General features: G+C 41.7%; 2 protein-coding genes and 1 long non-coding RNA gene across 3 annotated transcripts; all 3 read left to right on the top strand.

Annotated features, from left to right (window-relative positions):
- Positions 1-7,599: 7,599 nt before the first annotated feature.
- LOC124462534 lies at positions 7,600-9,583 on the top strand. The gene is made up of 4 exons (XR_006955446.1): positions 7,600-7,763; positions 7,956-8,031; positions 8,660-8,977; positions 9,174-9,583. It is a non-coding gene; the product is annotated as an uncharacterized LOC124462534 (long non-coding RNA).
- Positions 9,584-14,198: 4,615 nt separating this feature from the next.
- Positions 14,199-14,833, top strand: LOC124462532 (histone H4). Its single transcript, XM_047014140.1, has one exon. It carries the CDS (start codon positions 14,282-14,284, stop codon positions 14,591-14,593), a length of 312 nt encoding a protein of 103 aa, XP_046870096.1. The 5' UTR covers positions 14,199-14,281; the 3' UTR covers positions 14,594-14,833.
- A 1,637-nt stretch (positions 14,834-16,470) lies between these two features.
- On the top strand, positions 16,471-17,880 carry LOC124462529 (histone H2B-like). The gene has a single exon (XM_047014137.1). The coding sequence runs from the start codon at positions 16,512-16,514 to the stop codon at positions 16,884-16,886; it is 375 nt and encodes a 124-aa protein (XP_046870093.1). The 5' UTR covers positions 16,471-16,511; the 3' UTR covers positions 16,887-17,880.
- Positions 17,881-23,356: the final 5,476 nt, after the last annotated feature.

Genomic DNA, 23,356 nt, shown 5'->3' with positions numbered 1-23,356 from the left:
GCTGCACAGTAGGAATGTGGTGAACATGTTCATGGTTTTCTAATGAAGGCTCTGATGTTGTTAACTGGAAATACAGTGAGACTGTTCAACCACAGTTAGATTGACAGGTGATTCATCATATGCATTAGACAGTCACTCTAACCAAAGTTCCATTTAGCTACAGATTAGCTTGGGAGTCCATGTGTACAGTCTACCTCTTTTACACAAGTTAAAGGTCATGCTAGGCAATTATCTCAACCAATAGAGGATTAAAGCATGGTGGACATGTGACATGAGGTTGGATGAACTATCTGAAACCACACCCCATTACATCTTCATCTCTCTGCCCACACTGAACAAAGACTTTAACAACTTCAGTTACAACAATTGACAGTTTAATGGTGTAGAAATGTTCCTTGCTTTCAGTACTTTTACATCTGTCCTGTTTTTAGGTAAGTTTTCGACACGTACTTTAAATGTGACATTGACAGCTGTGATCGCAAGATAAAGTTAGATTTCTTCTCGTACAACAGCAGCAGCTGGAGACCAACTAGTCCAGGACCAGACATCATGGACCAGGAGAGAGGGAGAGAGTGTCTTCTTCAGCTGCAGAGGCACTGAGCAGTGTTACAATGATTATGTCTACTGGTACCAGGAAAGAGCAGGGGAGCCTTTTGTTATGATTGTGGTCAGCAACAGAAAAAATGCCAACATAAATATCCATTCTGATACTCAAAAGGATGACTTCTCAATTTTGAAAAGGGAGAACAACTATGAGTTGGAGATAAAGTCAGTTAAACTGTCCCATTCTGCCACCTACTACTGTGCCTGCTGGAAGAGTGGGCACCACAGTGACAACTGTCTCTGATACTCAGTTCAAAAACTGTCTGGGCTTCATCTGGATAGATGATAAAACATTGCAACAGGAAGTGACATAGTGAGACAGGTTGAGGAGTTGGTAGAAATTAGCCAGACTGTTAGCTTCACACTTCTGCCACAACTGAAAATCAATTTCTGGTTTAAATGAGGACAAAGCAGAATCGTGTTTCATTATACCAACAGTTTGGTTCCTCTTTGTAGTTTGAACTACTACTATTAAGAACGGGCATTATTATAAGAACAGGCTGGCCTGAGGAAAGCCCAGGAGATCATCGCTGACCCATCCCATGTTCTACATGCTGAGTACCAGCAGCTGTTACATAGATTAAACAAATATGTTGTCCCTTTTTAAAATATAAATACCAGAGGATGAGGAACAGATGAGACCAGGATGGACACAGGGGGATCTTTGCCTGTATTGTTTTCACCACCCACCACCAATCATCACCTCCCATGGCTTCTCCTACCACTGCTACGCCGACGACACCCAGCTGTACCTGTCGTTCCCCCCGACCGATCCGGGGATCTCAGCTAGGATTGAGGCCTGCCTCGCAGACATCTCCGTCTGGATGACCAAGCACCACCTCCAGCTGAACCTCGCCAAAACAGAGGCTAAACCCTCCATCTCCCACGATCTGTCAATCACCCTGGGATCTGTGACGGTGACCCCCTCATCCTCTGCCAGGAACCTTGGGGTTACCATGGATGACGAGCTCTCTCTCACGGCCCACATCGCCGCAGTCTCCCGGTCTTGTAGGTTTACCCTCTACAACATCCGGAAGATCAGGAGATACCTGTCTGAGCACTCCACCCAGCTGCTAGTCCAAGCACTGGTCCTCTCCAAGTTGGACTACTGCAACTCGCTGCTCGCTGGTCTCCCAGCATGTGCAACCCGCCCTCTTCAGAGGATTCAGAACGCAGCGGCCCGCCTGGTCTACAATCTACCCAGACGCTCCCATGTTACCCCGCTCCTCATCTCTCTCCACTGGCTACCCATCAACGCCCGTATCAGATTCAAAACCCTGGTACTGACCTTCCAAGCAGTGAACGGGACTGCACCCATCTACATCAAGTCTCTCCTGCAACCTTCCACCCCCACCCGTCACCTACGGTCTTCTTCAGACAACCGCCTGGTGGTCCCACCGCTCAAGACTGCCCGGTCCCAACACAAGCTCTTCTCCTGCCTGGCCCCCCAATGGTGGAACCAGCTCCCCACCTCCATCAGGGACACTGACTGTCCCCCCACCTTCAAGAAAAGGCTCTTGTTCCGGGAGTACAACGGCACTTAAGAATGCTTGGCTGGACTTGTTAGTTAGTTAGTTTCCTCCAGGATCACAATGACTCTTATTGAGTGACTTGTTGCTCTTTTAGGTTAGATATAATGAAGTTAAGTCTTGTACTCGCTGTGAAATATTTTACTGTTGATTGTTCTTCTACAGGTACAGTCCTGCACTTTTGTGGTTCATGTTGTTTTAATTTGTAACTTGTATAACTGCATGCTCTTATGGGTCTTCCCTTTTGGCACTTGTTTAGCTTTTTCACAATGTATGCTTCAGGTTTTGGCTACTTGCAATGTTTGGGACTATCTCGTTGTTATGATCAGTGACCTATGCTCTTTTGTACATTTACATTTACATTTATTCATTTAGCAGACGCTTTTATCCAAAGCGACTTCCAAGAGAGAGCTTACAAAAGAGCATAGGTCACTGATCATAACAACGTGATAGTCCCAAACATTGCAAGTAGCCAAAACATGAAGCATACATTGTGAAAAGCTAAACAAGTGCCAAAGGGAAGACCCATAAGAGCATGCAGTTATACAAGTTACAAATTAAACAACATGAACCACAAAAGTGTAGGACTGTACCTGTAGAATAACAATCAACAGTAAAATATTTCACAGCGAGTACAAGACTTAACTTCGTTATATCTAACCTAAAAACCTTTTGTAAAGCTCTCTCTTGGAAGTCGCTTTGGATAAAAGCGTCTGCTAAATGAATAAATGTAAATGTAAATGTATTGAAGGGATTGGTACACATCTTCTAAAATTGATGTTTTAGTTTTTCTATTTGTTTGTAAATAGTGCTTTTAAGAACATCCATAAAGGTTTTTGTTCACTTGTCTGAAGAATGTCTTTTACAGCTGCATTATGGGTGAAGTCAAAGCAAAATTTAACACAATAAAGTTCATCTTGAATCATAAACAAGTGAAATTGTTGAAAACATTTTCTGAACAATAGCAGAGTTTGGAGACAAGTTGTTTCAGGACCAGAAGTCATGGACAAGGAGAGGGAGAGAGGGACACGAGGTAAAATTAACTGTTCAAAAGAGACATCTCACCAAAAATCACATAATAATCTCCCCATTTAAACTAAACCAGCATCTACTAGTTAGCTATCTAAGGGCACAGTAGCAGTTTCATAATTTGCATTTCTTTGTTCAGGTGAATTGACTTGTTAACCATATATAGTATAACATATTTTAAAATACATTGCAAGATGTTTTCTGAACCACAAGCCTGATATTATGGACTCAAAGACTGAAAGCTGCATAGGCACTGAGCAGTATTCCATCATTCAATATTGGAAGAACGTTTTACTCTCATTATGAACATTGATTAATGAACAACACCCTTTTGCAAATTGAATAACATGTTCTGAGAGGACAGGGGAGTTGTTACACGTCTGGGCCAGTGCAGTACCGTCCAACACAGTTCTCATTACAACTCATGCAGTTCTGGGTTTGTTATGTACACTGTTTTACAAGGATGTATTTAGTGCCCATCATAATGCCATCAGCGTGTGATTAATTCATGCAAACATGAACAGTTTGAATTTGATGTTCACATTGAACTGATGTTTCAGTGTTTGTGGAACTGCAGACAATGGAGCAGCAGATAACTGAAGACAATGGAGCAGCAGATAACTGAAGACAATGGAGCAGCAGATAACTAAAGACAATGGAGCAGCAGATAACTGCAGACAATGGAGCAGCAGATAACTGAAGACAATGGAGCAGCAGATACATGAAGACAATGGAGCAGCAGATAACTGAAGACAATGGAGCAGCAGATAACTGAAGACAATGGAGCAGCAGATAACTGAAGACAATGGAGCAGCAGATAACACAGACCCAGAAAGACAGCCAGCGTGTCTCAGACTGTGAAGCACAGAGTGAAGCCTGTTAGCTGGTTGGTACCAGGAAGGCACTGGTGAGTGAAGCCTGTCTGCTGGTTGGTACCAGGAAGGCACTGGTGAGTGAAGCCTGTCTGCTGATTGGGACCAGGAAGGCACTGGTGAATGAAGCCTGTCTGCTGGTTGGTACCAGGAAGGCACTGGTGAGTGAAGCCTGTCTGCTGGATGGTACCAGGAGGGCACTGGTGAGTGAAGCCTGTCTACTGAATGGTACCAGGAAGGCACTGGTGAGTGAAGCCTGTCTGCTGATTGGTACCAGGAAGGCACTGGTGAGTGAAGCCTGTCTGCTTGTTGTTACCAGGAAGGCACTGTTGAGTGAAGCCTGTCTGCTGGTTGGTACCAGGAGAAACATTGTATGTATACTATTTATATAGTAAACTATTATTGTGCATTGAAAGTTACTTGTTCTCCTTGAAACGTATCTATCACGCTACGGCGGTGAAAACGTTGATCTAGTCTGGTTGATATGATTATATATTGATTATAAACATGGACTTTTGGAGTAGGTTTTAACATAAGGCCTCTGAGTCACTTATAGTGGATCTCCACGCTTTACCGGAGCCTCTGAGTGGTTGGTTTACCTACTAGGTCGGTGGTTAAATCCATATTATAGTAGAGATAAACGACTGATTAGTGAACAAGCATACTTTAGGGTCGGTGGTCTGATCAAGCAGACAATTTTTACCTACGCCAGAGATTTATGTCATTAACTGTTTAGCACAGTTAGACAGTTAAATAGCGGACAAATGAGAGTAATCTTTACTGCTTTGGTCCATGTCCTTTGTTTCTGGAAGTAATCAAAAAATATAACATGTATGTTCTTAAAATAAATATATTTTTGATGTTTCAGTGCAGCCATGGCAACACAGGAGCAGGTGTCATGGACCAGGAGAGAGGAACGGAGTGCTTCCTTCAGCTGCAGCAACAATGAGCAGGGTGTCTGTACTCACTGGGATCAAAACATGGAGAACCTTTCATCTGGATTATTCATGTCTCTTCAGGTGGAGGTGTCAGTTCAGAAACCCCTCATCCTCAGAAGGCAGACTGCTCTGTTGTCTTGGAAGAGGCCAATGTCAGTTAAAGATCCAGTCTGTTAAACTGTCCATTCTGCCACCTGCTACTGTGGCATCTGAACGGGGAGGTCCCAAAGTGAGGACAAGTCAACCCACTTTGTACAAAAACAAGTGGAACTCACTTGGTGCAGAAGCCTCATTCATACAACCTCACCTCTGTTCATTTTCCCATGAAAGCTGTACACCACCAGGGTAGATATTACATTGGCTTTGTCTGTCAAATAATGTAAACAACATGCAAACTACAAAGACAGAAACACTTAATGAGAAATGGACATTATGCGTGCAACTGATTTCTGATACAGAGGCTATAACGGTGCTGCAGATGACAGTACTCTCTCTGCTGAAGCCGTGGGTGCACAAATCAGTGTTGCAATAAAAACAAGTGACGTCCAATCAGATTAAATGCAGTCTGCACTGTGGGGAGAGAATACCCAGATATTCACAAAGTTTACGATGAATGACAGATTGTTTCTTCATGCTAAATAGATTAGTGGTTTAAAATGTAATTTAGCTGCTTTTGAAGCTTCTATTTGAGGGTTTTAGTAAAAGCGGTTTATACCTAACCCTAAGGACAAGGGGAGTAAACATAGTGTTTACATAGTAAACGTAAACATAGTGAGACTACACAAGGGTTAACAATGCTTGAACCATATTGTGTCAATCTTCGTACATTTGTCAGTATATTATATATTTTTTATTCATGACACTACAATAATAATGATGGCAGTTTCATGTTCAATGTCGGCAACTATTTTTTGTATTTTCTAAATTCCCCCCTAAAATATATCTGTCTTGGAATGAGATACTGTTAAGGGGGATCTATTGGAATGTAAGTTTTGTTGAGAATAATTTAATCCATTTCCAACATATTCCAAACTTCAAAAGCCCAAAAGCAAACCCACTAGGCTATGGAGTTTGATCGAGAAGCATTTGTTGAAAATCCTATTTGTGAAACATTAATTTTTATTTTGGCTGGATGAGTTTAGGTATGTGTAAACCATTGAAGATGATTTCCAGGAAGGATCCAAATGCTTTTGTTCTACCAAACCTGACAAATATATTTTACATTTTATTTCTGATCCAGTCTACATTTTGAGTTGTTCTTTAGAGGATGGATTTCACAAACCAGTGTTGAAAAACTTAGGATGACAATAAAAAACAAAGACAGAATGTGTAATGTAGTAACAAAACTGTCTCCATAACAGAACACTGCCAAGTACCTCCCTATGGCTGAAAAGTTCAAAGGTGACTCACTATAATACAGGAGGGCAGACTCACTATTATACAGGAGGGCAAACTCACTATTATACAGGAGGGCAGGCTCACTATTATACAGGAGGGCAGACTCACTATTGGACAGGAGGGCAGACTCACTATTATACATGAAGGCAGACTCACTATAATAGAGGAGAACAGATTCACTATTATACAGGACGGCAGACTCACTATTATACAGGAGGGCAGACTCACTATTAGACAGGAGGGCAGACTCACTATTAGACAGGAGAGCAGACTCACTATTAGACAGGAAGGCAGACTCACTATTAGACAGGAAGGCAGACTCACTATTAAACAGGAGGGCAGACTCACTATTAGACTGGAAGGCAGACTCACTATTATACTGGAGGGCAGGCTCACTATTATACAGGAGGGCAGACTCACTATTATACAGGAAGGCAGACTCACTATTATACAGTAGGGCAGCCCCAATATTATAAAGGAGGGCAGACTTACTATTATACAGGAGGGCAGGCTCACTATTATACAGGAGGGCAGGCTCACTATTACACAGTAGGGCAGGCTCACTATTATACAGGAGGGCAGACTCACTATTAGACAGGTGGGCAAACTCACTATTATACAGGAGGGCTGACTCACTATTATACAGGAGGGCAAACTCACTATCATACAGGAGGGCAGACTCACTATTATACAGGAGGGCAGACTCACTATTAGACAGGAAGGCAGACTCACTATTATACAGGAGGGAAGACTCGCTATTACACAGGAAGGCAGGCTCACTATTTTACAGGAGGGCAGACTCACTATTATACAGGAGGGCAGACTCACTATTATACAGGAGGGCAGACTCACTATTATACAGTAGGGCAGGCTCACTATTATACAGGAGGGCAGACTCACTATTATACAGGAGGGCAGACTCACTATTATACAGTAGGGCAGGCTCACTATTATACAGGAGGGCAGACTCACTATTATACAGGAGGGCACACTCACTATTAGACAGGAGGTCATACTCACTATTATACAGAAGGGCAGACTCACCATTAGACAGGAGGGCAGGCTCACTATTAGACAGGAGGGCAGGCTCACTATTATACAGGAGGTCATACTCACTATTATACAGAAGGGCAGACTCACCATTATACAGGAGGGCAGGCTCACTATTAGACAGGAGGGCAGGCTCACTTTTATACAGGAGGGCAGGCTCACTTTTATACAGGAGGGCAGACTCACTATTAGACAGGAGGGCAGACTCACGCTCACTATTATAGAGGAGGGTAGACTCAAAATTATAGAAAAGTGGAACACTTGCAGGTGAAGTGACAGCCATGACTGTAGAGAGGATACATAGAAAATTGTTTCTCACTAAATGCAGGAATGAAAAACTTACGGTAGGTGGACTAATCATACATTTAGCAAGTTATGTATGTCAGTTATGCAACAGTATTTTTAGTTATAAATATAGACAAAAGTATGTATGAAGTATGGTACCTTTGTAGTAAATGGTGCAAGTTTATACATCAGATATTTGGAACAATTAAAGTATAAATAACCATCGATATACCCCTTACTGGATCCAACAGACTACTTAAAGGTATGGGGCATTTCACTGTGGGGATTACTACATCTTTGGTCCTGGCACAAGACTTTACGTTGAAGGTGAGACATAATTATTGGAGTTATAAATTGTATTTTATCATTCGCTAAATTGAATATGTTTTCTATGTTTTAATGTTTGTAATACATTGCATGTTACCAAACAAAGTAAACATTTAAATATTTAATTGATAATGTTCTTCAGTTGTTGTACTAGAGATTCTTAAATTCCAACAATCTATCAAATTATATCGAAATAAATTGTTTCGTTATCTTCATACTTTTGTCAATAAAGTAATTTTAGGGATTGAAGTTTTAGGTAAAATACTCGTCATGAGTGCAGCCTATCACATCTGTAATCATTCTGATCATCACAGTGTTTCCCAGAGCCCAGAACGCTACCCAGAATGTCCTTTGATGAAGTTACTTTGAATGATTGTGCATGCAGATACTGTTCATGTACAAACTGTGGTAGTAATTATATTAAGTAATACAATTTACAGTGCAGCAAGGGACATATCCAATTGTTTTTAATGATTAGCTCTATTCAAAAATGTATATCATGTTAAAGACTCAAATAATCTGCAGGGAACTTAATATTTGCTGTACATTTTAATTTCTCAATACTCAATAATGAATTCCAGTGAACATATGACCGTACTTATTTATTCTACTTTTATCATACCATCAGACAAGCATGTCAAAGAACCAAAAGTGACAGCCTATCAAGCACCCAAGACCCAAACAAATGAGAGGACCACCCTGCTGTGTCGGGCCAGTGACATGTTCCCAGACTTGGTGAGGTTTTCATGGAAGATGGAGAGAGAAGACGGCCGGTTGGTGGAGGTGCCTGAAGCAGAGAGAGAAGAGCTGGAGCAGAGGGAGGACGGGAGAGTGACTAGTGTGATCATCATCAAGAACCAAGAAACTAAAACTAAAAACTACCGCTGTACTGTAAAGCATGAAGTGGCCAATGTTGAAGTTAAAGACTTTGAAATACACGAAAAAGGTTTATCTTTGTTTCAGTTATGTACCTATTTGGAAGTGTCTATCTATAGTTAATAGGACAAAATAGGCTCACCTAAAAATATTTATCCGTTCTAATTTAATTGATATTCCTGTATTTCTGTCTTCTTTTTGTTTTCAAATTACTCTACAGCTATTTGTCACATAATTATAATAATGTTCTGTCACATCTGTCTCAGAGGAATCTTCTTTTACCACTGCTGCCTCTCCACCAACCTGTCCACCTCAGAATCATACACACGTCTCTCCTGCCATCCTCTTCCCTGAAGGTAAGTTTACAATACCGTTGTAAACTGTTTATCAATACATTTTTATTTTTGTATGTCTGTATTTTAATATATTTTTCACGTAATAATAATGCCCAGATGGATTGATGTAACTGCTATTGACTTTTATTTCATTGTTAGTAAAAAATAAAAACATGTTTGAATACTACCTTTGAATACTACCTAAAAAAACTTACCAGTACATTTCATATGCTTTTGTTTCTTAATTAATCTTACAAAAAAGGGTATGGAATTCATGATCACCATCACATTTATCTGTACGTCCCTTACGTTGCTTTAGGAGAAATATAATGATGTGTCTGTGTCAAGGCATGGTAAAGCTGTGTATTCATTCAACAGCGTCTGCTGTGTTCTTAAACAACCTTTTGACACAGATGTTCATCTGTACTCTGACCCAGGTGGAATTATTATAGTTGTGAAATGTGGTTAGTGTGTCGGGTTTCCTGGTGAAGAAAAGTATGTTTTTTACTGTGAAAAAACGAGTTGCAGCATAACTACACATCGATTTCAAGTAATCAAGCCTCAGAGATACTGTATAAGCCACAGTTCCATGCACTTGGAAAGATAACATTGTTCACATACACTATGATCTTCCCTTAATTTCTTACGTGAATTTATTTTCTCAACAGTCACAACCGTAAAGGTGTGTTTACAAATCCCAAAACATTACCATTAAAAATATAAAAGTATCTCTTTAAAATGATTCTGCTTTGAAGATTCAGTAGCCAAGAGGTGTAAAGATATGTACATTTTACATTTAGCAGACGCTCTTATCCAGAGCGACTTACAGTAAGTACAGGGATATTCCCCCCGAGGCAAGTAAGTTGAAGTGCCTTGCCCAAGGACACAACGTGCTTGCCCAAGGACACAACGTAATTTGGCATGGCGGGGAATCGATCCGGTAACCTTCTGATTACTAGCCCGACTCCGTCACAGCTCAGCCATCTGACTCCCTATGATATGACAAAGCATAAGTGAACAAGTGGAACATGCATTCCCTGTCATAGGGAACATGATCTTTCCAAGGCGAGTTTCCCTTCACAGACAGATGGGTCATTATTAACACTGCAGCAGGGAAGCTGGAGTCCACGTACAAATGCTAATACAACAATAAAGTCTGTCTCAAAGTAAAATAACACAGGGGGAAAATAACAGAAATAATTAGCAGGAAAACAAGTTTTAGGAATTCTTCCATGAAATCTTAGCAACAGAAAAATTAGGGAAATAAAGTTTACAATAACATAGTAAAAAATAAAAAAAACATGTGTGTTTTAGTTCATGTGATATTAGAACAGACTGTATGATTTGAGATGATCTAAATTACACAAACAACAAATCTAGTCAAAACCTTATTGCCTTGTTACATACCTTTAATAAAATTACTTGTTCTATCAGAAATCTAACTGTTGGCTGCAGGTGTTGTCTGTGGTGAATACATAGGAAAAACCATAGACATATATGTCAATGGGAAAAACACCCTAAGCAGACACTAGACAATGTATGAATATTATCTCAAAGTAAGAATAAGTATGTTGAAAAACAATCTTTGTTATTTTCCACAAAGAGATATCTTGTATTGACACAAGATACAGACTGACAAATGTGCTGGTTGGATACTTAGTTTAGAAAGATCTTATTTAACCTCAACAGCACTCTCTAGTGGCTCACAAAGAGGAATTGTTGTGAGGTCTGTGTTCTATGTCAGGAACAAGAACACACACTACAATGGCCCACCAGTGACAGTAACATAACAATGGCAACAGATAACAGGAAATACACTTAGGACATAAATAAAGAGCTGTATTCTGGTCAACATGTATAGGTTATAACTGGGCATCCACCACTCACCTAAAATCACATACAAATCTCCCCATTTTAACTTAACCAGCATACTAGGTAGCTATCTAAGGGCCCAGTAGCAGTTTCATAATTTACATTTCTTTGTTCAAGTGAATTGACTTGTTAACCACATAGTATTAGGCTACATCTGTTAATACAATGCCAGATATTTTCTAAACTACTGAGCTTGATATATATGGAGGATTATAGGGGCCAAAACTAAATAAATAAATACTTGGATAAATAAATAATTATATAACACAAAGCTTAAATAAATGACACAAAATATATAAATGTTACATGTATTTGTGTGTATATATATATATGTTTACGTTTTCATGTGTTTACATTTATTCATTTATACTTACATTTATTCATTTATACTTACATTTATTTATTTATACTTACATTTATTTATTTATACTTACATTCATGTATTTATACTTACATTTATCCATGGTGAAACTTCCTGCAGCAAAATAAATCTGTCGTCCCCTCGTCACCAAGTCAGGGGGCGGGTCAAAGCCTCTGATTGGTGAATGAACAGTATTACACACCAGGCAGGCTCAACCAGTCGATCAAGCTCTCTTCAAGCTAGAGGGATCCTCTATCGCCTCACTCTACAGCTGCTAGGGGTGTGCGACACTGCACGATGTGGTATAGATCCGATACCAAGGAGTAAATACAGGGCCAGTATTGCCAATACCGATACTTTGGGCTTAGAAAAGCAGTGGAGGGGCAAAGTGAGTTTGAGCGAAGTTAGACGGTGTTTGCACAACCACTATGATGTAAAGGGAGTTGTGTACTCAGTGTGGAATGAAACTTAAGTATCGATCTTATCACGCTATGAATCAGGCTATTGATACCAACGTTGGTATCGATAGTTGCCGGGTTTCCCAACCTGGCCACTGTCGGTCTTAAGATCGATATGCCCACCCCTATGCTGTATCATCTCGCTGAGGATCGTGAACACATTTTCATTGATGTCTGTGTCAGTTAGGGCCAATATCATTCCTATAATTTCAGCGAAGCTCTCAATATGATGTAAAAAAAAAGTGAACTGGCAGGTGCCTCCATCTCTTCAGCTTCCGCCAACATTTCGACCACTGTAGCATTCAATATTTCATTCATTGAATCCGCACAAGGTGCTGCCACCTTGGAATAGTCAAAAGCAGTCGATTCAAGTTGAACCACCAATCAAAGGCTTTGACCCGCCCCCTGACTTGATGACGGGGGGACGACAGATTTGTTTTGCTGCAGGAAGTTTCACCGTGGATAAATGTAAGTATAAATAAGTAAATGTAAGTATAAATAAATAAATGTAAGTATAAATGAATAAATGTAAGTATAAATGAATAAATGTAAACACATGAAAACGTAAACATATATATATATATACACACAAATACATGTAACATTTATACATTTTGTGTCATTTATTTAAGCTTTGTGTTATATAATTATTTATTTATCCAAGTATTTATTTATTTACTTTTGGCCCCTATAATCCTCCATAGATATAGAGGGTTTTCACCGACGCGTCATCAGACCGGAAGTCGACATCTTGGAGGCACTCCGCATCACAACAAAGCACTGGCACTGAAGTATATCCCAAACGTCGTCAAGGAAAATTGTGAATTATTGCCGTGTTTCAGGTTGAACAAATAGGACAGATCGTAAAAAACATTTGGTATATTATCGACTTCCAAAAGGTATTAAAAACCAGGGAAAGGAATGCCAGAGATTGTCAGAAGAAAGGAGGCGCTTGTGGTTGCAAAGCTCAACCAAAATCTACGAGGGAAAAATCTGGACAACATAGGCACATTTTTTGTCGGGTATTGTGAAATGTTTATTTCAGCGGCTCAAAACACATTTTCTATTGTAATTATAATATTTTTTATAGTAAATAGTAAAAACATTGACTGCTTTTATTGTTTTTACTGTGCGCTTATTTTACTGTAAAGCTGACATTGACATAATATAATTCATATCAAACTAGGCTAGTGCATGTGTATGGGTTTGGCGAACAAAACAGGTAATTAACAATATCGGGATATCCAACTGAAGGCTCACCGGGTCGTCACGGATCCAAGTAGAGGGAGCTAACTGGTAGGGATCTGCACCGCCATTATATCGTAATTTCTCAAAATATCGACCCATTTCTTGTTGTCCAAGTCCTTCCCTATATGCCTTTGGATCTTGGACGCATTTTGATGACCATTTCGGTCGTTTAGACATGGCAACAGTTGTACCAAAGAGTGTAGAATATACGTTCTTTGGTTGTACTCCGTTCAGTTGTTTACACCGAGTGCCTCCAATATGGCCGCGCATCCGGGTTACCACGCAGAACATGACGTTGGTGAAAACCCTCTATTATGGACTAAAAGACTGACAGCTGCACAGGCACTGAGCAGTAGGCTATTCAACTTTTACGGTCAAAGGAGTTTCACAAGAGTGTAAAAGAACCAATAGTGACGGCCAATCAAGCGTCTGGTTGGTGGATGGGCCTAAAGCAGAGAGAAGACGTCTAGTTGGCGGAGGTGCCTGAAGCAGAGAGAAGACGTCTGGTTGGTGGAGGTGTCTGAAGCAGAGAGAGAAGACGTCTGGTTGGTGGAGAATGAGAAAGAGACAAGAGCTGACATCCCAAAAGGTTCATCCAAAGATTCAAAATTCAAACTATGTATATGAAAATTGTAATTGAGTGGACATAATTTTCAGTGTTTAAAAAATATCTAATTTAATGGGAATATTTTGGACCATTGTAATACAAAATATCCAACTGATTATATGACTACAGATGTATGACTCATCCAACACCAACACTGTGATGGGTGAGTCAACAGACCAATTAAACAATGTCACAGAAAAGACGCAATTCCAAGAAGTTCCTTTGAAACATTTACTAATTATAATTTTGTATTTCAAATCGTTACGATTTTTAAACAAGTATGTATTATGTTCAAATATGTCTACTTAAATGTGCTGAATGAATGAAACGTAAAATATATATATTTTCCCTCTCTGACTCAAGTTCCCTCCCATTGCAACGCCCTCCAAGTAAAGAACTGGCCTCCTTCACGTCCGCTTACGGAACATAAACATCCTGGCTCTTGGCGAGGGTAGAACCATTTTCATCGGTGTCAAAATCAGACAAATTCAAAATGTCAGGAAGAGGCAAGGGAGGCAAGGGACTCGGAAAAGGAGGTGCCAAGCGTCATCGCAAAGTCCTCCGTGACAACATCCAAGGCATCACAAAGCCTGCCATCCGCCGTCTTGCTCGCCGCGGTGGTGTGAAACGTATTTCAGGCTTGATTTATGAAGAAACTCGCGGTGTGCTGAAAGTGTTCCTGGAGAACGTCATCCGTGATGCCGTGACCTACACCGAGCACGCCAAAAGGAAGACCGTGACCGCCATGGACGTGGTATACGCCCTGAAGCGCCAGGGACGTACTCTTTATGGTTTCGGCGGTTAAGATATCCTCAAGACTATCAACCGAAATTCAACACAAAGGCTCTTTTAAGAGCCACCCAGATGTTACAAATCAGAGACTCTGTTTCCAAAATTGTGGGTGTTAAAAATTGTTAGATTTCAGGCAGTAGAATTATTTTAAAATATATTATCGGCGAAGAAAGTACAAGAAATAACACTGGGTTGAGTAGCTTAGTTTGATCCTCAATGTTTGGCGCATTAAAACTTAATTTTAACATTTAACAGTCTGTAGGCTACTTGCCCATTGTAGTCTAATCAAGCACCAATACTACGTTCAATTTGTATTTCGGTGGACAGGGCGTATCCGAACAATGGTATTGTAAAGGTTACTTAATCAGGCTTCAACTGTGTGTAGGCTGTTTGGGCTATAGCATCTATAAATGGGCTCTATTAGCCGGACGGGGAGAGCGTTTGACCGGGATGTACCTGGTTCAAATCCCTCTGTGCGTCACTTTAGATACCAGCATCTGCTCAATTAATGCTTTATTAGAATTCTCGTAGATAACAATAGGTGTTCGACTTCACGCAGCGCCAACAGCCGGCTGCAGGCGACGCCGGCGCTGCATGAAGTTGAACACCACCTATTGACTAAGAGCTGGATGCATGGGGGGTTTCCGCGGAGCTGCAACCAAACGAAGGTTCTGACGTTATTAACCACGTGTTTCTGGTTAAACTACGCGGTAAACTGCTCAGGGAGTTCGGCGCAACTTCCTAGTTTTGAGTTTTACCAGATAATGTCTAATAAAGAGAGAACTCCCACTCTCGGGAAACTTCCGGGTTCTGAACTGGTTGCAGTTCCACTCAAATTCCATATAAGGGCGCTAACGGTCGAGTGCAGAATGAATGGAGGTCTATGGAGCTATACCCCTCAAAATCCACTTTTCTCAGGATATAATTTTTTGTCTAGTAATTTGAATTCTGAATTCGACAGGGGAGGCAAGAAAAACACACCACTGGGTGTTAGATCTTTTTTAAAGTCGCTTTTCTGTTCTAAAAAGCCTTTGAAAATGGCATTGACGTCATACACATCATACGACCAGAGCTACTGCTTGACGGCAAGCTCTGGTTACTTCCACTGTACTCTCGAGGCATCGACAACACAGCTGACAGGTTAGGCTCTCCCTGTCAAAACACATGCTAGAAAGAGTTTTGGCTTGCTAATGTTGTTGCTAATGTTGCTAATGCTCTGACATTCTGGTTCTGCTTCGGATGCCATTAAGCGGGATCTCTGGTCGTAGTCAGTCCTTCACTAACCAATCAACATTCGTTAGCAGAATGCTAGTGTGTTATGGGCAACAACGACTTACCCCGTAAGAAATCGAAAGGACATAAGTACTCGTTCAGTCAACTTTTGACCTGAAATCCATGTTGAACATGCAAAAACTATAATCAAATCTAAGATTTATCAACGACAATCAGGCGAAAGAGACAAATTTAGCCGTTTAGCTCCATAGACTCCCATTCATTTTGCACTCTACCGTGATCACTCCCGGTGGAACTCTGGTGGAACTGCAACAGAATTCGGTACAATGGGGCTTAATAGGGAGTATACCCCTATTATACCCCTATATTAGCCCATATCCCCGCCAAGCATACAGCAAACATTTCCACTGTGACATTAACGATTGATGAAAATTAGGATTTTTCAGTGTAAAAAGGTTTCTAATATTTCCTTTCAGTTATCATAACTGTCAGTTTATGATTACTGAAAGAGAAGGGGGCAATCGGTAAATCCCACGCACGCGCAGTAGATTTCAATATACCTCACGAAAGTCACATCCCAGCTGGGTGCAGCGACAAGCAGGAGGCGTACCTCAAAATTAGCATGTCTCCCGTTATATAACCCGGGTAACCAACTGCTACCAGTATAATTCGTTTCTGAGAAGCAACGAGACTTGACCATGCCTGAGCCAGCAAAGCCTGCGCCCAAGAAGGGCTCCAAGAAAGCCGTTTCCAAGACCGCCGTAAAGGGCGGCAAGAAGCGCAGAAAGTCCAGGAAGGAGAGCTACGCCATCTACGTGTACAAGGTACTGAAGCAGGTTCACCCTGACACCGGCATCTCATCCAAGGCCATGGGAATCATGAATTCCTTCGTCAACGATATTTTCGAGCGAATTGCCGGAGAGTCATCTCGCCTGGCTCACTACAACAAGCGATCAACCATCACCTCCAGGGAGATCCAGACCGCCGTCCGCCTGCTGCTCCCCGGTGAGCTGGCCAAGCACGCCGTGTCCGAGGGAACTAAGGCTGTGACCAAGTACACCAGCTCCAAGTAAACGGGCTCTCCTTCAAATTCACCCCAAAGGCTCTTTTAAGAGCCACCCACTGGTCTATAAGCGAGAAATCCATCACATGTATTTAATTTTCTGCTTGTAATAGATATGAACCAATTTAACCTTTGTGGACAGGTTATTCTACTCTTCTTCACAGCCAAAAGCGTATACTGGTATTTCCCGACGCCACCTTTTTTGAACGCCATTCGCTTTGATTATTTTTTCCTAATATGATTCAAGATTACGGACCACTGTTGAATAGGCACCGATTGCTGAGTTGACATGGGATACTTGTTTTGTCATTGTAATGATTCGATATGTGCCTGTTTAATATTTACCTAACGTTTTTGCCCAAAGCTACCTAATGTACGAATGTAGCATACGAACGTAGGCTGCTGCAGAACACCTCGGATCATAACAGAATTTCCGTGGTCAGTCAAGGAATGGGCGGATTGACCAGCTACATCGCAAGTATCCACATCAGCTACCAGGCGCGGTGAACAAACCAAATACTGTACGACAGTGTAAACAAAGTCTCAATAGCTTAAGCACAGCGCAACAATCTCAATAACAATAATGTAGGCTATGATGAACATACTATACCACAGTGCAATAGTAACTTCCCGATTCCTCAACAACAATCTTAATGTCATACTGTAACGGAGTGAGAAGCGCGAAACTCACTCCTCGGGTATGTAAAAGGACACCCGCGTCAAAGAGGCAGCGTTGCCAACTTAGCGACTTTTCAGACCCCTTTGGCGACTTTTTTTCAAAAAAGCGACAAGCGACAAATCTAGCTTCTTTTCTGGAGTTATTGGCGACTTTGAGGTGAAAACACGTATCGCTATGACTCTTCACAACGAGCAGCGGGTGCCTGCGCGGCCCCTCCCTTCCCCGTTTCCAAGCACTTACAGGCGGCTTCATTCCTCGCGCAGAAGTCCCTCCCAGCTGTCTCCTGTTAGCAGGTTAGCAGGAGCTAACAGGAGACGTTCACGGCTCAGCATCCAAGCTGCAAATTAATCCGCGTCCCGGCCAGCAAGCTGCCGCTGACTGATCCCGCCCCCTGACGTACAGTCAGGGCGGGATAATGTATATTTTCTTTGTCTAAATAAAATAATAAAATCACTGCACTAAATAAATCACTGTGTTATATATAGTTTGACTCACACTGCCTCAGGCTCAGTCACTCACTCACCTCACCTCATCCACTGTATGTGTGTGCCTCTGTGACACAAACTTTCTTTACCATGTCTAAACTTTACCAGCAGAAATACAGAAAGGAGTGGGAGGCAAACACAGCTTTTAAGTGATGGTTAAAGCCATTTATTGGAGATATTGGACGAGCATACTGCCATTACTGCAAAGTGGATTTCTATGCTAAAATCAGTGATGTGAAGAAACACAGTACAACCCTAAAACACATTCAAAAGGCAAAGCCTTATAACTTAGCAGCACAAACAACGCTGCCATTTATGGTAGGCAAAATTGATAGCCCCAAAAAGGCTGAGGCTACCATAGCATTAGCCATTGCTGAACACTGTTCCCTCCTAGCATGTGACCACATTGGGGAAGCATGTAGGTCAGCCTTTTCTGACTCCGCTGCTGCTACGCATTTCAGAATGCACAGGACTAAGTGCACTGAAATGATCAATGGTGTCCTAGCACCTTACTTCTTGAAAAAGTTGGTGGCAGATGTGGGTGAGCATCATTTTAGCCTCCTCCTCGATGAGGCCACAGACATCAGTGTGTCTAAGTACCTGGGTGTTGTCATCAGATACTTTAGTGAAACTAAAGGGACAGTGGTATCTACATTTCTGGGTCTTGTTGAGCTGGAGGGAGGAGATGCACATTCTATTGCCCGTGCTGTGGTGGCTTTTTTAGAAAAGTGCTCTCTTGTTAAAGAGAAGCTCCTTGGGATAGGGACTGACAATGCCTCTGTAATGACAGGGATAAATAATGGGGTCCATGCAGTGCTCAAACATGAGTATGGCCTTAAAGATCTGGTCCTCATCCGTTGTGTGTGTCACTCCCTGCAGCTTGCTGTCACCCATGCATCGAATGAGACGATCCCACGCAGTGTGGAGTACCTTGTAAGGGAGACATATAAATGGTTTTCAGTGTCTCCCAAACGCAGGGAGGCATACAAGGCCATTTATGAGACCATTAACTGTGGGGAGAAACCACTACAGATCACAAAGGTGTGTGCCACACGTTGGCTCTCTATTGAGCCCGCAGTCTCACGCATTTTGGACCAATGGGAGGAGCTCAAGCTGCATTTTGAGGTCACCAAGTCGAGTGAGCACTGCTACATGGCTGAGGTGTTATACTCCATGTACAGTGATCCTCAAAATGTGCTATACTTGACCTTTCTGAAGTCAGTGCTGGGAGAGGTACAGTTGGCCATGAAAGCGTTTGAGGGAGAGCAGGTCGATCCTCTCAAGCTACTTGACAGCTTGGTGAGCCTCATTAAGTCTGTGAGCAGCAGGGTCCTGAATCCACTGGCAAAGGTGGATGTCTTGAAAGGGCCTCTCGATGGATACATAAGTCCTGTTCCATACCTCGGTTTCCTTTTTGATTCAAAGGCAGCTGAGCTCCACCTTGCGCCTGACGATGAGCAGAATGTCAGAAAACGGTGTGTCGCCTTCACTATCTCCCTCACCAATGAGCTGAGGATGAGACTGCCTGAGAACATGGAGACATTGAAACACATGTCAGTTTTCAATGTACAGGAAACTCTGAAGCACAATAAGAGCCCAGCAGAAACGGTCACATTTGCAAAGCTCCTTGGCTTCTCACCTGAAGCAATAGACAAGATTGTCCAGCAATGGCGTACCATCCACCTCAGTGTCTGGACTGAGAAAAAGAACACGCTGAGCTTCTGGAGTGAGATTTGGAGGTTCAGGGACGCAGCTGGTCTCAATCCATTCCAGGAACTCGCCATGGCTGCTGTGGCTGTGTTGTCTTTGCCACACTCAAATGCTGAAGTTGAGAGTGTTCAGCCAGATGAGTGTGGTGAAGACCAAACTCAGGAACAGGATGTCCTTGCAAACCCTGAACTCCATCCTATACATCAGATATGGATTAAAGCTGTCAGGTGAGGCTTGCTTTGAGCACCAGCTGCCTGATCACATTCTGAAACTGTTTGGAACCTCACCTGCTTATTCATTCAAGGCAGCTCCTTCAGCTGAACCTGCAGTGGAGAGCCTGAGTGACGATGAAGAGTCACTGGTTCTGTGAGCTAGCACAGCCTGTCTGTGTTTTTGGCTTCAGACCTCCCTCCACACCTGCAATTAGAGCAAGACTAGTTAACATCATCCCCAAAAAAGTGTTAGTTAAAAATGTTCATATATAACTGTGACTTGTTTTAGGCTCCTAAGTGGACCATAAGGTTAAAACAAAACTAAAGAAGAAAAAAAACATATTAAAAACAAAAAACTTAAAAAAAATAAAAACTTGAATAGGCCTAACTGCCAGAGTGGGCAATTTAAATTGTTAATATATATTGTACACAACACATGTTATGTTTAAAAGTGTTCATGTTTAAATGTTACCTGTTGTAGGCTCCTACGCGGACCATAAAGTTAAAAAACAAACTTAATTAAAAAAAATATATATAAAAAATAAAATAAAAACCTAAGTAACTCTGCCAAAGTGTTCCTTTTTGGTCACTTTTGCCGGTCCCAAGCCCGGATAAAGGAGGAGGGTTGGAATTATTAATTGTATTTCTAAACATATTTGAGCTGTTCTTACCTGTCTTGCACAGTCCATGTCCATGGCGTTTCTTCTAAGGTTCTTACCTCATTGTTCTCTTGCTCACTTTTCGCGCGAGCGGGAAACGTTTCAGTGATGACGTCACGACGCCGTGCTCCACCAATCAGAGACGTCGGTGAAGACGCTCAAGGATCATGGGTAGTGTAGTTCTTCTTCCAGAGATCGCCAATAAACTATGTTTTTCTTAAAACGAGGTTGATACCATGCAAACTTGTGTCATGTACAGTACCTTGTATCAAGTCATATAAGTCTCCCTTAGATGGTGATGAAATTAGGGCTAATAATCTCTTAGAATAGGTCCATGATAATAATCCGCTATGGCTATGGAGAAAATGAATGGGATTTTTACTTCCGGGTATGCAAATTAGGCGATGACGTCATCTAGCGACTTCTAGCGACTTTTAGAACAGCCAATAGCGACTTTCCTCACTGAAGAGTTGGCAACACTGCAAAGAGGTAGCTTTTCTTTGGCGTAGCTTAACTCAGTTGGTACTGGTCGCGCTTGGCAAGTCTGGAGTTTCGTATCCCGTGAGCGGCAAAGTACTGTAGACTCACGGTGTTCCGTTCACAACTTTTACTCACGGTGTTCCGTACACGTCACCTAAAGCACGCCAGACAATAAATATTACTGCCGGGCTAATTGTGTAATCGATACTGTTACAAGGTAAATTTTCTCCCGCTTCCAGCTAAATCAAATTGACATCAGTTGGACTTCTGTCAACAAGAGCACAGTAAATAGCAAAGCTCCCCCTACCGTCGAATCAAAATGGTGCCGGGAGAGGAATTTGCATAGCCGTTAGCTAGCCGGAGCCATATTTTCGTACATTTACATTTAGTCATTTAGCAGACGCTCGTAAGGGAAACTTACGGTGGCCCTGAAGTGCAAATGACACCCCCTAATATGAGTACATCCCCCAAATGAAAATACTCCCCCCCAATACGAGTCAACTCCCCCCAAATCGGATGACTTGTTCACCTCCCCCCAAAAATGAAAATACTCCCCCCCAATACGAGCCAACTCCCCCCAAATCGGATGACTTGTTCACCTCCCCCCAATACAAAAACGCGCTCCCCCCCCCCAATACAAGTCAACTCCCCCCAAATCGGATGACTTGTTCACCTCCCCCCAATACAAAAACGCGCTCCCCCAAATGGAAAAGACATTACATTAACTCAAAAACACATTACATTAACTCTGAACGGAAAGGGTAGGTACTACACTTTAGCGCTGATTGGATGCAGTAGGCTAACTGACAAGAAATAAGAAATTGATTGACAGAAGTACAAAATGCAATAGCCTGACAGAGTTACGTGCACCAGGACATTTATTTGGGTATCGAAGCATGTAGCATAGGCTATGTATGCAAAAGCATAAATTGCTATGTTAAACGTAAACATCGATAGCCAAACAACTAGTCCACGTAACTCTGTCATTATCATGAAATTAATCGTTTTGATTTGAAGGAAAGAGGAAACATTAATGTTTACAATTCAGAGTCATTACACTACTCTTTATTTTAATCAGGGTCATTCCTATGAAATAATCTTAGATCTGCTGTTAACGTTTCACAATATAAGTAGCCTATGCGCACGCTAAAAACGCAGTTGAAGGAATCAGGACTTTTCAGAAGAAAAAACTGATAGTCCACTACAGAAGAATGAAATGCCACAATGACAGAGTAACGTGGACCAGGATAGTTGTTTGGCTATCGATTTTTACATTTAACTCGAAATACTTTTGCCTAAGAAGCCTACTATTTGCTACATTCTTCGATAGCCAAACAAATGTTCTGGTGCACGTAACTCTGCCAGGCTATTGCATTTTGTACTTCTGTCGATCAATTTCTTATTTCTTGTTAGTTAGCCTACTGCATCCAATCAGCGCTAAAGTGTAGTACCTACCCTTTCCGTTCAGAGTTAATGTAATGTGTTTTTGAGTTAATGTAATGTCGTTTTCCATTTGGGGCAGCGCGTTTTTGTATTGGGGGGAGGTGAACAAGTCATCCGATTTGGGGGGAGTTGACTTGTATTGGGGGGGGAGCGCGTTTTTGTATTGGGGGGAGGTGAACAAGTCATCTGATTTGGGGGGAGTTGACTCGTATTGGGGGGGGAGTATTTTCATTTTTGGGGGGAGGTGAACAAGTCATCCGATTTGGGGGGAGTTGACTCGTATTGGGGGGGAGTATTTTCATTTGGGGGATGTACTCATATTAGGGGGTGTCATTTGCACTTCAGGGCCACCGTAGAAACTGCCTTGGTTTATCAACTTACAAATGTCTACATTAATGAAAAACATATTGAAGTATGTTTTTACGTATCATTTCATACAATTTTGTTGTTTTAAAATGACTTGTTACAGTCTTGATTACACGATGGTGTAATGCTAGAATCACCGCAAGAAAATTGACCGTCATGACGCGTCTTTTTGAGTGAAGCCAATATTTTGTATTATGTATTGAATTACGTCAAACTGATGTTATTTGATTTGATACCGATGTATTCCTTTACAATCATTATCAAAACTGTCCAATAAGACAATTTATTTTAAAAAATTATCTCAGAAAACGTTAACTAATTGGGTGACTGGAAAGTTCACCCATGGGCCCCACATCAACCTGGCCATCACTCCGTATGAGGTGGAGGAGCTCATCAAGTTTTCCCTGTGGATGGTAGACCATTGGTGGCCATCGAGCCGGGCCACC

The sequence above is a fragment of the Hypomesus transpacificus genome, unplaced genomic scaffold (genome assembly GCF_021917145.1).
Source record: "Hypomesus transpacificus isolate Combined female unplaced genomic scaffold, fHypTra1 scaffold_223, whole genome shotgun sequence".
NCBI lineage: Eukaryota > Metazoa > Chordata > Actinopteri > Osmeriformes > Osmeridae > Hypomesus > Hypomesus transpacificus.
The sequence above is the reverse complement of the archived record's forward strand: the minus strand, read 5'-3'. Positions and strand labels throughout refer to the sequence as shown.